The following is a 17440-nucleotide window of genomic DNA, read 5'->3' as shown; positions in this document are numbered from 1 at the left end:
ATGTTCAGTTGAAGTTTCGCTCGTGTCACCCAACAAAATGTTTAGCTCACTTGTGCCAGGTGGAGACAACTATATATGTTGTCATTACCCCCAACTCAGCCCCAAATGATCACCCTCCAGAACATTATAACTATAGGGCTTGTAGTTTTCAGTTTTTATTTTCCATCTCTCTCCCTCCCTTTAAACCTTAATTAATAGTTGTTAAGCCTTAACTGAATACCAGATTGTTTAAATTAGCGACACACTACTAGAAACTAGTAAAAATTCGGCGATTTGAGCCAGAAGGAAATGCAGGTTCAAATGGAATCAGGTGAGATCAATGCGCGTCATTTGTTAACTCAATCAAGATATGAGGGTAAAAAGAAACAACTTCCTTTGGTAATTAGTGTTTGGTTAAGAAAGCGAATCGCCTCAAAATATGTTTAAAGGGACATCACGTGATCAAAAATAAAACCCGAAAACTAGAAGCCCTATAACCGTATACCAGAACTACAGAAAGTACATAATATGTGAATAATTGCAATCAAAATGCAGCAATTTTTTTTTTTTACAAAAAAGGGTAAGTATATGTTTACAATTTTCCATTAAAAGCATGCAGATTCACCAATAAAAAAGCGGGCTGCTGTCCTGTCACTAACAGAGAATTCTTAGTAATGCATAATGTTTTGCTGGTATCTCTATACCAACCCTACCATTAATAATTGGTCTAAAATTAAACTAGATTGCCAGTTAGCCTTTCTGAGCTGAAGAAGAAAGAAAGTGCTTGTCACCCCATTAAGTTTAAAGTAATTCTGCAGTAAACTCTCAACTGCTTAATGAGAAAACTTCCCACAAGAGGAACTTCTCAAAATGATCTTGAAAGTACAGACTGTTGCAGTAACATCAATCAGTGTATCTCTTTGTAGCTAGACATACATTATCTGTGTGCTGGGCTCTTGCCAGAGCTCCTCAATCTCAGCCACTGCTGTAAAATCACTCTTATCAAAAGCTAATGCTTATAATTATAATAAAAGCCTGTCTAGAATGTTTTTTGTGGAAATACACCTGGGTTATTAAGAAAAACATACAAAAGTCTGTTATGATTTGATTTAGACAAAAATACATTTGGATTATTAAGAAAAAGGCTTGCTGTAATGATTTGATGTTGATAAAATGTATACCCATCCAAAAAATAACCTTCACTAAAAAGTTCTGGGGGATTAATTTAGTTACAGGCGGTGATATCATATCTGTTGGCATTTAAGTAAATGCTGAGGATTCATTGTAATTCAAACAATGAATTGTGTATTCATTTAACAGCTGTAGAAACACAATAGGTTGAATAATTGCCTCTTTTTTGTAAACTGCTGTCAATATGCATCCTGGTTCATAGCAGTTCAGGAAAGGGTATGTAATTCAAACAACACTTCACAGAAAAAAAAACCAAAAAAAAACATAAACATCTTTTTTTAAAATACTGAAACACAATACATAATAACGACGGAAAAACTATTATTTTAGGTAACACTTTAATTTGTAAGGGTCTGTGGTTTGCAAAGTGGTTTGCAGTGTGCAGGCATAGGAGTGATGCGGTGATCAATAACAGACAGACGACGATATTCCAGGTGCAATGGTGTTTTATTTATAATCCAAAGACACTTGACAATGGTAAATAATAATGAATGGTAGTACACAAGGCTGTGTACTACACAGTTTAACCTAGGGATTCTGTCCTGAAACAATAAACACGGTATTAAATACACACACACTATACAAACATGGTCACCAGTCCAAAGTGAGTGCTGTAGTGCTCATGGTGCAAATACAATTTATCATGAAACCAGTGCAGTGTTGTCCAGGTTTTGTGCTGGCCTGTAGTGACAGCTCCGGATCGTGTTAGCCGTCTAATAACAACAAGAAGTATAATTAGACACGACAAAAACAAACAAAACACTCACAATACACAATACTGTTCTCCTTCCAGGTTAGCGTTAACCACAACAAAGGAACAGATCACCTTGCTACGTCCCCTTATATACCGTCAATCATGACCCCTTGGTTAACGATTGCAACCGCTCCTCCAATCCGTGGCTGCCACATCGTTTCCCTTCCGGGTCGATGATTTAGTGTAAAGTAGCTCCGTCCCCTTTCTAGATGGCCGACTTCCGTCTAACCCTGGGAATTAATTGTCTGGCCATCCAGTCCAGGGCACTTTGTTCCCTTTACACAGCACCCTCACAGGTCGGGAGGGAGATTTATCACCACGAATCATTGTCTCTGTCAAAGTCTGTTATAAATAATTAATAGGGCATCTACATATGTGCTATAAAATATATTATAAAGCAATTCCATGTTATGTGAACATTCTAAAAAACTGTTATGGCTTGTTTATAATCATTAACATCTGTAATAACACGATTATAAAATGTTTTATATATTAAACATGAAACTAAAATGATAATGCTCTGGATTTAGATAAACTACCTTTCCCGTTCTCTCGACTTCAGGCCAATAACATATAGGTGTTCTCTATCAGACAAATGGCATAAAAACGTACTACCATAATGACTTTGGAAGTTTGGCCCATTGGACAAACAACCACCCATTTTGAAGTTTGAAACCACCAGCTCTCCCAAAAACAATAATCTTTTTTTTTTTTGTTGTGGAAAATACGTATTTCTTTTTTTAAATCAATAATACGCATCTTGTAACCAGTAATGAATAATCTTGCGGCACTGCAATAATAATGTCAGATTGACTTAATGAAAATCAATTTCACCTAAGACAGAAACAATTTTGAGATTATACTACAACCATATACCTTTCTGGACTTGATGTTTTGATCTTACAATCAACTATGACCTTGCCCTCCTTTGAACAGAAGACGTGTGCAGAGAACAAGATTCAAGAATGTTTCTGTACTGGACTTGAAGCTTTATCACACTCAAATACAACTTGTTATTTTCCCTTTGGTGTTCAGATGCATAACAACTAGATACTGCACTTCCAGCACCGCATTGAACTGAATACGTTTATATGGACTTACACAGTTAGTTGTGTCTGCAAAGTTTTGCCATATTTTTAACAGATTTAGATCTACAGCTAGGAGATCTAGATCCAATTAATCCCACAGTTTCCCAATCCAATGTCTTTTGTTTGCCTCGTGAACATTAATTGCTTGTTGTCTGAGTCACAGAATGTATCATACTGCATATAAAGTGTATTTTAGCCCTGCCATAGATTCAGTGGTGGAAGATATTTTGTAACACACTGTTCTTGCAAATTTTATTTTAACTCTGTATAGCACAATAGAAGTATTAATAATTAACGCTGCGCTTCAGTGATGTGTGAAATGGACATCATGATTCTGAGATGTTGGCCAGAAGCTTTACAATGTAACATGCAGCAAATTAGAAATAAAGTAAAAGGCAATAATGCAGTACTTATCTCTCTGACAGGAAGACAGGCATCCAACTGGCAATAGTATTTATTTTGGCATGGAATTACATTTTCCAGCAGTCTTATCAACTGAGTCATATTGTTTTTAACTCTTAACATCTGGGTTATTAAGAAAAACATAAAAAAGACTTAGACTAAATGTATACCCAGTCAAAAAATGACCTTTCACTAAAAGTTCTGGGGAATTCATTTAGTTACAGGCTGTGACGAAAAAAAATCACAGTTGTTTAAATAAATAGAATAGCAACAGGAAAGACATTTTAATTTGAAAACCTCAAGTACAGGATTATGATATGTTTAAGCATTTGAAGTTTGAGAGTTAACTTACATATTAATATTGCATTAAACATAACGTTGTACCAACTGCCTTTGAAGTGTTTCAGAACACTGCTGAGATCATCAAAGGGAGGGCAATTTCTCTGTCACCTAGGCAAGGAAAACATATTGAAAGCACAGGCAGCCTGGAGTCACATGGGGCTTCTCTTTAAAGGAATCTCTACCAAAGAAAATCAAGATCGAGAGTGCCAAGCCATTTCTCAAATATTTTAACACGCTGCCCTACTTGCCAAGCTTTCTGTGATTGACCTGAAGTAGTGCAAGTGTAAATTAGTCTTTGGTAAAGTTGCTCAGGACTGCAAAACTATGGGATTTTTTTTCTGAATGAAGAAATACGACGAATTGTCTATTGATCATTCTTTAGGAATATTTGGAAACCTTACTTTCTTAATGCATACTGTGTATGTTCTCCTTATTCTACATAGGAATATATATGCATATATAAAACGGTATATATATATATATATAGTATACTAATTGTTCAATCTATACTTCATAACTTGATATTGTTATTTCTGACATTATCCTCTGTTTGAAACATAGATATTTAAAAACAGATTTATAAATAACAGCACTTCAGAAACAGAAGGGTTTTGAACAATTCCCCACAGTATATTGCAATGTTTCCAGTAGCACTGTTGATAACATTTGTTTGAAGTAATTGATCTCTGAGAACAAATTATGTCCGTATAACCCTGCTCCAGGGTCACAAACCCACCACGTGGGTTTGTCACTCTTCAGACAGCACCTGTAAAACTCCTCTGTTTTTCCCCTGGGACACTATCACCCTTCCTTAAATGCGCTTTATTTGCTCTTATCTGCCCCCTATTTTACTGCATTTAATAGACAGTTGCTTTGAAAATACTGTATGTATTATGTTATGTCAGTTAAACCTATTAGTATTAGGGATTTTGAAATGCAGAATTGTGAGCTAGAGAATTAAATAACTTTTAAATATACAGAATCAATGGAAATACTTACGATGCCATCATAAACCTGCATTCCACTAAATAAATCATACTGAATCAGTCCTCAGCTGTGCTTTATTTGTACCATATTAAGACAGCATACTGAAAAAAATCGGATTACGGTACATAAAAAGATGTATCAATTACATAATTTTTTTAAATCAGTTTTTAATGTACAATGTTATATCCTTTTTGTTTTACATTTTAAGATTTTCTTCACATACAATAAAAATCTTCAACAAACAAAATAAGGGTAATGTATTCTCTGCTACAACATGAAGAAAATAACAGTCTGTACCTATTTATCTGTGAAGAAATATGAACGAAGAAAGATTTCTCTTAGGAAGTCTGGAGCTTTGACTGATAGAATCTATAGCGGTCGTTGCTAATAACAACAATGTTAATATAAAACAAACGAGCACACTGACTAAATTTGCCTGTTTTTCTAGTTACATTTTATGGACACTCCAGTAATCATGAAATACTTCAATCCAGCGTGATTTTAAGATGCAGTGTTATTTGTGGTTCAGAGTCCACCAATATCATTGACACCCTTCATGGTGCTAGCCGCAGAATAGATTATGAATGTAATCACTGATACTTCCTTCTTGACCTGTTCCCAGCGTCTGGCTTGGTCTGGATCATTCTCAATATCAAATAAAGCATCCGTGAGACCAGGAAAACTTGATGAACCGTAAGCATCATGTAGACTTGGAGCAAAAATGACATGCCTGTGAAAGACAACAACAAAAAATGACATTGTGGACAGTTTAAATATAAATAAGTTAACTTATATAATAATTAACTAACTGATGAAGACACATTGTGTCGAAACGCGTTGTCGTTCTTTAATTATATATATATGTAAACAACATAATTTAAAAAAAGATGCCTTTTGTACGTCATGATAAAGACTGAGGGGTAGGTTTACTAAAGTGTTGCGCCTGTCGCAATAATCGCAGACGAGTCGCAAGTCTTGGGTGAAATGTACTACACAGGCGCAATGCTATTTGCGACTTTTTAGGGAATGCTTTGTGGCTGCAGTTTCTGCAATAGGAGGTGGGTGGGTGCAAATCAGGGTTCTCAAATATTATAATGAGATGTACGAAAGCTGCAGACAATTGTGACACTTACACATTTTTAAGATCTTTTGAAACCATGTTTTAAATAGTCGCGATTGTTGCCGGAATTCCCCAATCCGCCTTTTCTTGTGCATTGCCAGTTGTGCTCAATGCATTTTTGAGGTGCAGTCAAATGTCTATTTTTCCCTAAAATCAGGGTGTACTTACAAGCCTAGAAAACAAATTTCTATGACATATCTGGTTTCCCCAACGTGTTGGGAGCAATAGACTGGACACATATGCCGCTAACCCCTCCAGCTCATTGTGAACATCTGTATAGGATCTGTACGACTCTCGCAATGTATAATGCTAGAGATCTCGCTAAGAAGACGCAACAAATATTTAAATTAGTATATTGCGACTCTCTTCATTAACATATTTTCTCTTAGTATATATGACAAAATATTTACTTTAAGTGTAGCAACGAAAATGCAAATTGTGGTATGTTTGCGCTGCGACTGGCCCATCTTAGAAAACCTAACCCTGAGGTGTAGATGTACTAAAAACAACTTGCAAAGCATACATTTTTTGATTATTCAGACATTTGGGTGACAAGATGCATTTTTACCACTGTTTCTATTGTCTCCTGGTATGAACTGCCTGTTGGGAGGCGCTAATAGTCATTGTAGTTGACAGCTGACAGTCTATTACAAGTGAGTTAAATGCAGGGGCAAGAAGAATTAAGAGTCTCCATGGAAACAGAATAGTATGTCATCCAGGAAATTCTTTTCCACTTTTGCAATAAAAATACCTCTTTAGCACTTGAGGGAGAGCATACTTTACTGACAGAACTCACACTTGAGTGAGTGCATACTTTACTGACAGAAAAGTTGACACATAAATGTATAAAACTATAAGCCACATGTCACTATTGTTTGATAATGCTTCCACTAGCCAATGGAACATTCACAAGCATACAATCGCAGTACCTTTTCTAGACATTTGACCAATCTGTCCTAGAAAACAAATTGTTCACATAGTATTGGCACTGTCAGCTAATCCTCAGCTCAAAAGGCACCAAAGACGTTTGGGTAGCTAAAGAAATGTCAAAATCTGTTATGAAAACCATACATTTTAAATAAAAAATATATATATTTTTTATATTAGTTTATTATTTTGTTTTTGTTTTTTGTGTACCTGTCTATGAATGAAAGTCGATAATGCTTTTCTATTTACATGCTCAAGCTCTGTGTCGGAGGAACACGATATCCACAAAAGCTGCCTCTCAAGCAGCTTCTATTTACCATGTATTAAGATAGAATGTGCGTATGCATGCATGTTTACTCTTCTATGCACGCTAAGTGAAGAAAAAAGCTGAAGCTGTGACTGCTTTTGGTTCTGTTCGTTCTATCTGTGCGATACGTCATTTTAGGCAGAAATCCAAGCAGACGCCGGCAATCCTGTTGATCAAATAGACAGGAAATAAGCACGGCCCGGAACTGCTTTACCTCTATAGTCTATCTGTCAATCATATTTGTCCAGCCATTGCACGGTATATGATCTCAACATCAGTGCGCTTTTGGATATAAGTACTAATCATTAACAAAAAATTGCTTTATATTTTTAAACATTGCATTAAGTCAAGGGAAGTCAGAATGGATATCGAGACTTTGAAGACATTTTCAAAGGTGTCCTTTCTAGGAAAACACATGGATTTCATCTATGAATAACTACGTAACTAAAATCAAACCTTTTATTAACAGTTATTACTGTTTAAAGTGCATAATGCGTTTTTCGCTAAATTTGGTATTGTGCTCCTTTGTGCAATATAACAAGTACCATATAACAATACTGGTTTGTATTTTATGCATTTTAAATAATATAATGTGTTTCCAATAATGTGGCCTGACAGTAATGCCGACCCAGACATTTCACCCACCACATGTCACTGCTTTTGGTTTACCTGGACATTGAAATATTTGGGTCACTAAACTTTGCAAAAGTAATCTATGTTTGTAACACTTTTTAAAAAAATTTTTTTTTTTACAGATGTCGTTACCAAGTTTGTGTCTTTAAAGCTTTCTTTGACATTTAAGTGATCCAAGTTGTGTAGTGTGAAGCACACACACCTCAAAGCAAGGAGATACGGTACAGGTAGGTGGTTCGTTTCTGCCAGTTTATACATATTGAATTAGTACTCCAGGAAAGCCTGGCTAGAAAATAAACACACTGCAGTTCTGAGTTTGCAACTTGGCTCCCTGCAGGAAAATTGATAGACACTTCAAGCAGGATAAGTCAGAAGAGCTCAGCATGCCAAATGCTGTTTACCCCTCACGCTGCCAAGCAGCCAGCAAACAAGCACATACAAATGTAACATTTGTTGTTAAAGATACGAGAATTGATTTTTCACAGAATGTTTTTTTCTTTCATTGAGAAGATGTCTACAGAATACCAGTAACTCATATAATCAAAAGAGTTATACTGTATGAGTCATTACTAACTATATGCCACCCACTTAAATCCAATAATGAGAAGTATGTTTCTGAAAGCTAATTTAAGATTAGGTCAGTTGTTACATAATTTGCAGAATTATCATGATGCCGTCAGAACCCAAGGGCACCAATTATACAAAAATGTATTAAATGATCTAAGTTTGTCTCAGCTTATCATATTATCTAGAACAGCAATTTGGGAAGTTTAGCTCCTGGTGGAAAGTGGTTTGTCAATTATTTCATTTAGCAACTGAATTATGATATTCTTAATTTTCTTTTCGGATTTGACATTATAATCTACCGTTACGTGTTGAATACTTTAATGATGCCATACCTGTACCATGGTCTGCCGGAAATTCCCAAAGGATCAATAAAGGCCCTCTCTAGATCCATAAGCTGATCATTCAGTCTGCGGACCTCTAAAGGGCTAAAACAAGAAATAATGAGTACATTTAAAAACGTGACAGAGGAAATACATTAACAACAAGGCATAGTGGTTTAGACTAGAGGCTAGGAGAAAATGTTACATTAGCTAATGTAAATCATTTCAGATAATTAACTTCTAATTGTATGTGTCCATGCTACTTAACACACATCTTTGTGTAAGTAGCGTTCAAGTGATCCAACATTGCATATTGGGCTAGGAGACAACATTTCAGTTGTGAAGTTTAAATCTAACATTTCTTCTACGTGTTGTTCTGAAAAAAAAACTTAAAGAAGCCTGAAAAGGGCCAGCGGATTAAATGCTTTTAACAGCATATTGGAAGCAAGATGCCTATCAGCTGAGATGCAGGAGAGAGGGGCTCTGCTGTGAACTCTGCACTGGTATCACTTTTATGCTCCATATCAAGTATTCAGCTGTATCTGGTATTGACTGGACACATTTTGCCTATGCAAACATTTGCCAATAAAGTTTTTTCTTTTTTTTTAGTTACATTACATATTTTTCTATTTGTGTATACTGTAGTATAGTGAGGTTGTTGAGGATTTCACTCGTTTGCAAAGCAACTTGATCCAAATTGCTTCCTTTAGTAAAATGTTTATTAATAATTTTAAAATAAACCTAAAAACAGTAATGTTATGCTTCTATTTGTATTTTGCTTAACATTACCACTTCATAAGAACAACTGCAATACACAGATACAGTACTGTCCCTTGAAGGGATACATTTACCTAATACTATGTGAGGAAGCATATCATAGTTGAGCTCTATACTAAATCCAACAGGTTGAAGCATTGTGCACTGAAGCCTGTGCAGCACAGCCTTGTTTACATGTAAAGATCATTTTAAGACACCCCATTGTCATGTAATTTTTGTATGATACATTTCACTGGCCTGGATTTTTAGTATGACACAATGGGTTTACAGTCCATGTAGTTCTGATGTCATGTTATTTCTCATGACTTTAAGCAAACGAGAGTGGAGCTATTTGATTTAACCTCTAAGGTACCTTCATACATATTATTATTATTATTATTATTATTATTATTATTATTATTATTAATTTCTTAGCAGACGCCCTTATCCAGGGCGACTTACAATTGTTACAAGATATCACATTATACATTATTTTACATTATACAGATATCACATTATTTTTACATACAATTACCCATTTATACAGTTGGGTTTTTACTGGAGCAATCTAGGTAAAGTACCTTGCTCAAGGGTACAACAGCAGTGTCCCCCACTGGGGATTGAACCCACAACCCTCCGGTCAAGAGTCCAGAGCCCTAACCACTACTCCACACTGCATGCATTTGTCAATGCATTTGTCAATTTGTCAATGGTGTTTACAGGAGGTTTTCAGGTTTTGCATGACAAAGTGGAAAATGATGAGATTGTATCATGGAATAAAAGCCTTGTTCAGTTTACAGTGAAATCAGATGGTTTCTATAACATTTCCACTTAAGGGTTCAAAAGCACTATCCAGACTTTTGGGTGCTGAACCTTGTAACACTGCTCCACAATTGGTCTTTTCAGATGCGATTTTTGCTGGAATAGCTAGGAAGCATGATAAGCAGAAGCCACAGAGGAGCAATAAGAACACACTCAATAGAATATCAAACAGGTAAGACATTGGCTATTAGGAAAATGCAGATGACCAAAAACCGCTTTGGGGGATTGCTTTGTACAGATAACAGAAGGAAGGTTCTCCCAGTGAATTTGTACACTGACTAAAGTATAGATTTGGATTTCAATGGATAAAATGCCTCTGGCTACTGAATGCACAAACCTGTTTAACTACAGAAGTATGATAAGTATGGCTAAGAAATTCAGCCAGCTGCTTCCAGAGAAAGGCAGTTTGGCACTGGCATGGAAAATAACACAAAACAGCAGCTTTATTCTCCTCATTTTAATTAGATATATATTTTTGTTTTACAATAAGAGATAGCTGAGAAAATGTATTGGCTGGAATGAAAAACTGTGTACCTGAGTTTTTAAAATGTAACTTGAATTGACCTCATTATACAGATATATAAAGCTGCTAAACTTATCTGGTGGTGTTCCCAGCCTGTGGGTAGTGGTTCACATAAAACAAAGTCACATTTTACATTGGTAAGGTAAAAAAACTGAGGCCACAGCTTGGATGGGCATGCCCCCTCACATACTAGAGATTGGCCCATCTGCAGTGGTGGGGAATTGTTAGTTCTATACATATTTTTCTATGATTTTTTTCTGCTGCAACTATTATAATGGTTGATTCAATTAGCCATCCTATTATCTTTGGGTCTATATATACAGTGGAGGTACACTCATTTATTTATATTTAAATCTATTAATGAGCTTCTGATGTCATTTATTACATAGTTAATGTAACTAGTATATACAGTGTCCTCTATCATTGTCAATTTGTTTTAGTTTACTTTACTGTAAATAAAACAAGATCCTTCCAGCATGTCGGCCTTTAACAACCCCCTCCAATTACCAAGTCTCCTTTGGAGACAAACAAAGGACAATTGTCAATAACAATCAGATTTGTTTTCTACTGTCAGTCAATTCATTTGTAAAGAGCAGCCCTGTTCACGGTTGAAATATCTAAGGTTAAGAGGAGCAGTACTAGTAATTGATATGCCATGCGCCTAGTCATGCCCTCTGAGAATGCAGCTGCGATATGCGGCTGGCTTAATAATGTGCACAGTACAACTGGCAGACTGCTATAGTTCTTTTTCTTTTTTTAACAATAGCCCTACAGCACAATCATAGCATTAGTGCAGTAAGATGTAAGGCAGGTAACACTTTTTTTTTTTTTTTAAATCCTCTCGCCCAGAATGCTTTATATTATTAAAAGGGGTCTATGTAACATAGTCCCTGACTTTCACCTTCAAGCTTTAACTTATATCTTATAAACCAGATCAGTTTAGAAGAGCTGCCAGTGGAACATCAAAACAAAACAAAACAAAAAGGTCTGCATATAATTGTTACAGAAATGCAATATATATTTTTCTCCCTGTAAGATTTTCTATTGTTGTGCAAAGTAAGGCCAGCAAGTATTGATGAAGCATGCAGCTGAACTGCTCAGACATACAGTGAGACCCTAGACACCTCATTTTATCAAAATACTGCTGCGTTTTGGACACTGTGGGGTAGATGTACTAAAGTGTTGCACCTGTGGCAATATTTGCAAACCAGATGCAAACGAGTCGGAAGTCTAGGGTGAAATGTATTATTATTATGTATTTCTTAGCAGACGCCCTTATCCAGGGCGACTTACAAGATATCACATTATTTTTACATACAATTACCCATTTATACAGTTGGGTTTTTACTGGAGCAATCTAGGTAAAGTACCTTGCTCAAGGGTACAGCAGCAGTGTCTCCCACCAGGGATTGAACCCACGACCCTCCGGTCAAGAGTCCAGAGCCCTAACCACTACTCCACACTGCTAAACAAGTGCAATGCTATTCACGACTTTTTAGGGAATGCTTTGCAGCAGCAGTTTTTCTTTGCGGTTCAACCTTAGATGAATATGTAATTATAGGCGTTCCTGGATAAATGTGCAAAAATGGGGTGGAGATAGTGCAAATCAGGAATCTCAAATATTATAATGAGATGTACTAAAGCTGCCGACAATGCGACACTTACAATTGCATCAATTTGTTAAGCACTTTTGAAAGCACGTTTTAAACAGTAGCAATTGTTGTTGGCATTTCCCAGTCCACTTTTTCTCTTGCGTTGCTAGTTGTGCTCAATGCATTTTTGAGGTGAACACCCAAGTACCTAATTTTCACTAAAGGCAGGGTGTACTTGAAAACACATTTCAGTGGAATTTCTGCTTTCCCCAATGTGTTGGGAGCAATAGACTGCACACATGTGGCACTAACCCCTCCAGCTCATTGTGAACATCTGTATAGGAACATGATCTATTGTGTTTTGTCTAGGGTACTAAGTATGCCAAGTTAAAAATAGTGATAATTTAAAAAAAAATGCTAAAATCATTTAGTTTCAATTCACAATAATGTTTTATTCACATTGTACACCAATGTGTGCAGTGCAGCAGCATGATTTATTTTGTGTTACCGGTAGCCTACAGGCTAAAGTAAAAAGAAAGTGTGCTAGGTATTCATTTGATTTTACTACTGTACTGTATACTGTATAGATCTACTGTCCAGATTTATATTTTTACATAATGTAACATTAGAGTTATTTCAGTACAATGATTTACATTTAAAATGCATTGAGCACTATAAATGTATGTGTGTGATTTTATTGTATTGTTTTTAAACCCGACACCTCCTTATGTCAGACAAACATGTGCGGTTTAGCGAGGGGCTACTGTATGATTATGAAAAGCTTTTTGGGGGTGAAGGTGGGGACACCACTATAGAATCTTATGAGATTAAACTACCTTTCATTATTTTTTTTAGATATAACAGTATTAAAATAGGTAAAATGAAGACGGAACAGAATGCATTCTACAGATTTAACAAAAACAAGGCTATTTTGATTCTTGCACCCTTGCATGTATAGACATTATCCTTCGGGCACCCTTTGCTGCAGCAAGCAACAACTCAACTTCAGTTAATGCAATTTCTAATGCCTTGCTTTTAATTGAACTTTATTCACATTTCTCAATTCACTTTTTTCTTCTTAGCCTAAGCTGCCCAGGGGTTGCAGATGGGTCAACCGATCAAGCCTGGCCCATCCTCTTTAGAGCTCCATAGGCACTGCCCCCGCACATGCTACATACACCCCCTAAACTGGAGGTGAGTATGGCTAGTTCCTATTGCTACCGCTGCACAATGAAGGTACAACTAAAACATTTTCAGTTTCATTTTTTTTTTCTGAAAATGTGAAACACTCTCAAGTAGGTAATTACCTGGCTTATTTCAACCTGTTCAAGTGCAGTAAGGTGCTGGAAATGGAAAATCTAATGATTTCACCAGAGCACATTTTCTAAGAAAAAGTAACAGTATGGGTTCACAGGAAACGGCATCAATTACTTATTTGCAATTAGACATTGATTTCATACACATAACTAAGAATTTCTTAACAATCACATATAACTAGATCAATAAAACTAGAACAAATCTATGTGATGTTATTGATTCATTAAAACTGAGGGTACTTTTAGGACAAAAATCTATTCATCATTAGCCAGGAAGAATATCAGAAACAACAAGACATGAAACCGCAACAAATCAAAACCTTTATAACATAGAACAATCGAGAAATTAAATAAGAATAATTGGTTACTTGATAATGCCAACTTTTGAAATAACACTAATACGTTTTGTGTTACTGTAAGGAATACAAAGGGTGAGCTATTTAATATACAAAGTTGTGTTTCCATAAGAGTTACTTCTAAATGTTACTAGATAAAGTCTGGAATGACTTGCTGCTTCTTGTAGAAGTTTGGATAATATGTAAAGTAAACCATCTCTGGTCTTTTTAATTATAGTGAGAAGTCCTGCTGTTCAACTTCTGACAAATCTCAACTTTGATATTCACTTTTATATTGAGTTGTGAGTTTATTCTGCTCACTGTTAAGTTTCCACACACTGCTGCTGGGAACTAGACTTGTTCCTGGCCACATGTTACATTTCTTCATTAATATGCTTCCTCTTGCTCGCAGGTTTGATGATTTCTTGATTAGAGCCTCTGTGTCAGGTGGTGGTTCAAATTACTGGCTCTGGATCTGGGATCCCATTGTGTGCAGTTTAAACACTGAAGTCTTTCTTGTCCATTGCACATTTACACTAGGAATGTGTTATGAGGAAGTTATCTCGAAACTATATAATCCTGAATCCTTTTTTTTTTTCTGATGCACCTAATAAAGTTACCAAACTACCAACTCTGAAATTTAATGTAGGACAGTTTAAGAAGTCTTAAGTTGTTTCATATGTGTTACCATTGTAATGATGAAGGTTTATTTTTGTTGTGCAAATGACAGAAACCTTGCAGTGCATTCCAGTGTTGTACAATGGATTCTATAACCCCAAAGAAAAAAATATGTTTTGCCACAGAAAAATCATGGAGGTTGTTACACTGAAAAGAGGGTGCAGTACTCCTCTGAACCTTTCAGGCTTGTTAAAACGTACCCTTATAGATAAATATATTTTCTAGGAAATATTTTGCCTCTTGTGTTGTAAGATATAGTAAACTTAGGACTCTCCAATGATACATTTTTATCAGTAATGATATCCATTTTCAGTATTTGACTTTACATCACGGCTGAGTAAATCTAGCATCTATGGTAAGCTTTAATATACTAACAAAAGAAAAAATAAGTAAGATACTGTTGGTATGGTAAATGCAAAGATAAGCCAAGTGTAATAAATGCCAAATCATATGGGGACAGTGGACAGTGTTTCCATAGTGCTGTAATGAAAAGGCATGACATATGTAGTTTACTGTGGTCAGAAATGTACTTCACATTCCATTGTAACCACTGTCTCATATTTTTCTAAATTATATTTAATGGCACATTTTATGTCCACTGAACTGGAAAGTCTTCCTTAAATCTGATGGCATTTTTACACAGTTTAATAAGTGGAAAACCCAGGATTTTATTCCTTCAAGGTTTTGAGATAGCACCCAAGTATCCCCAGGTCAACAGGAGGTTAATTTACTAAATGAAAAGATTGTGTGGGTGAATTATTTAATACTCTTCATTCTTGGCCTGTGTGCAGTGCTCTATGTGGTCATCATCAATCCATTACTGCACTCACTATTAGACAAAGCTCTCGTCATCCATTAGCTGATTAACCTCATCCTACATTTGGAAAGTGGCTAAACAGATGAGTGGCAGTAATGATAGACAATCTTAGCAGCCATGTTTCTCAGCTAATAACGTTTTTGTCTTTGGCAATTTACAGATGAGGCCTTAAAGTGACTGCATCAGTGTTTCTGGTTTCTATGTGTGAGTTATTTATCTCTGTAGACTCCCTGATATCTAATTTAGCTAGTTGCATTATTTTTTTTTAGAGCTATTGTAGTTCACAGATGAATACAATATATTGCTTGTAGTTGCCAATCAAACGGGAGCTGTATCTTCAAATTAAATTAAATATCTTGAGACATATTACCAGATAAGCTCTTGCCACTCCTGCACTGCTATCATTTTAGGCAGAATCAAATTGAGGTCTTCATAAATCAAGCAAAATACTGGTTCTCTTTAAATGTGATAATATAGTGAGGACTGGGAATGCAAGTGTATAGAATATTAAGTCACAAAGCTTTCATTTTAATAACATAAAATTTGTCATTTACAAAAAAAAAAAAAAAAAAAAAAGAAACAGAGTTATGCCGGTATACACAAATATAGGTAACAGTTTTATGCATACAGTATAATACACTTCCTGTATTATTTGCGCCAGATAAGAAGGGGAGGAGAATTGTCTTAGCAATGGCTCATGGTGATGCTAGATATCTAGACAGTTTACTCTATATAGAAAACACACAGTCTACAGGATTAATAAAGGTATATTAAAACTGACTAGGTGCTTCACATTCTGCAGGACTCTTTTTTAGCACGGTGGTATTTTTGAAACTTTAGCTAATTGTTCAGGACTAAGTTATTATTCATAAGGGAATATTAAATCTAAAATGGTTCTGCATTCCACTGATTTAATTAGCCAGCAGATTTATTCAGCACTTAATTAGTACAGCCTGCTTGTGTTTCCTTGAAAATGACACACTGCTAAACATACAGTTCAGACACAAACAAAGCTTCATTTCCTTCCTGACAAAATCTATTGAATCTACAAATTGCAGCTGTCCATTATGTGCCCTCTTTTCCTTGTATTTTATAAACAAAGTCATTTGAGGATTGTTCCTTCTTTAGAGAAATGGTGCAAAAGCATACTAAATTCTCTTTAAGCTCTTTCAAGATCTGCAGACGTATAAAAGTATTGCAGTTTTTTTGTTTTCTGCCTCATAACACAAGCAGGTTGTAGTAACATCCTTCAATTTCATTAATACAGACAGCATATACAGCTTTACAGTGTGGGTCATCTCTCTCACAGTAGATCGTCCAAGATAATGAGAGGCCTATCATACAACTTCTGCCATGAATCAAGACCTCCAACAATGAATAAGCCAAACCAAAAATGAATGGTCCTAATTAGCTGACGTTCCTTCCTTGGGCGAGAGAGAACTTGAGAATATAAATTAACCACCAGCTAGAACTAGATTTAAGGAGTTACTTTGCTCTTCAGTGTTTGACAAAAGACAACCTTATATAATGCTCAATACATGGTAACATGTAACTGCTATATAAAACAGTATTTCAATAACTGGGGGGGGGGGGGGGGGGGGGCACGTAAAAAAAAATAGGACATTGTAGTCTAACATAGCAGTTCATATTCTGAATAATAATCAACATAAAACATATGTTGTTTCATTTAGTTAATTGTAGAAGCAAAAGTATATATTTTTTAAAGTACAGTAAGGCATTATCACTCATCTGTCTTTCCTGTAGACTTGATTGATTTGTATATCCATTTGTTGAGATTGTTATCAAGGTTGTTCTTCACAAATCTTCAAGTGAAGGATAGGGAAGATATTTAGAGAAAACTGAAAAAGTGAGCACTGCGTGAGATCGGAAAAATTCATATGAATTATTCATTTGAATTATTTATTAAAGCAGTGATGACCGGTTTGATCATGTCATTGAGATCTAGGAACTGTCAAAGCAGGAG

The 17440-nt window shown here is 35.7% G+C and overlaps 1 protein-coding gene across 3 annotated transcripts in view; it reads right to left on the bottom strand.

Moving 5' to 3' along the window:
* Positions 1 to 4549: 4549 nt before the first annotated feature.
* LOC117422025 (glutamate carboxypeptidase 2-like) overlaps positions 4550 to 17440 on the bottom strand; it is a 63201-nt gene continuing 50310 nt past the window's right edge. For 2 of the 3 annotated variants that reach the window (XM_058987685.1, XM_058987684.1), the window contains 2 exons: positions 8630 to 8722; positions 4550 to 5473 (listed from right to left, as the gene is read on the bottom strand). In XM_058987685.1, coding sequence (XP_058843668.1) covers positions 5269 to 5473; positions 8630 to 8722 — 298 coding nt within the window. In that variant the 3' untranslated portion in view covers positions 4550 to 5268. The remainder of the gene's footprint in view (positions 5474 to 8629; positions 8723 to 17440) is intronic. The other variant, XM_058987686.1, reaches the window with a different exon arrangement.

The sequence above is a fragment of the Acipenser ruthenus genome, chromosome 15 (assembly GCF_902713425.1).
Source record: "Acipenser ruthenus chromosome 15, fAciRut3.2 maternal haplotype, whole genome shotgun sequence".
Lineage (NCBI taxonomy): Eukaryota > Metazoa > Chordata > Actinopteri > Acipenseriformes > Acipenseridae > Acipenser > Acipenser ruthenus.
The sequence above is the reverse complement of the archived record's forward strand: the minus strand, read 5'-3'. Positions and strand labels throughout refer to the sequence as shown.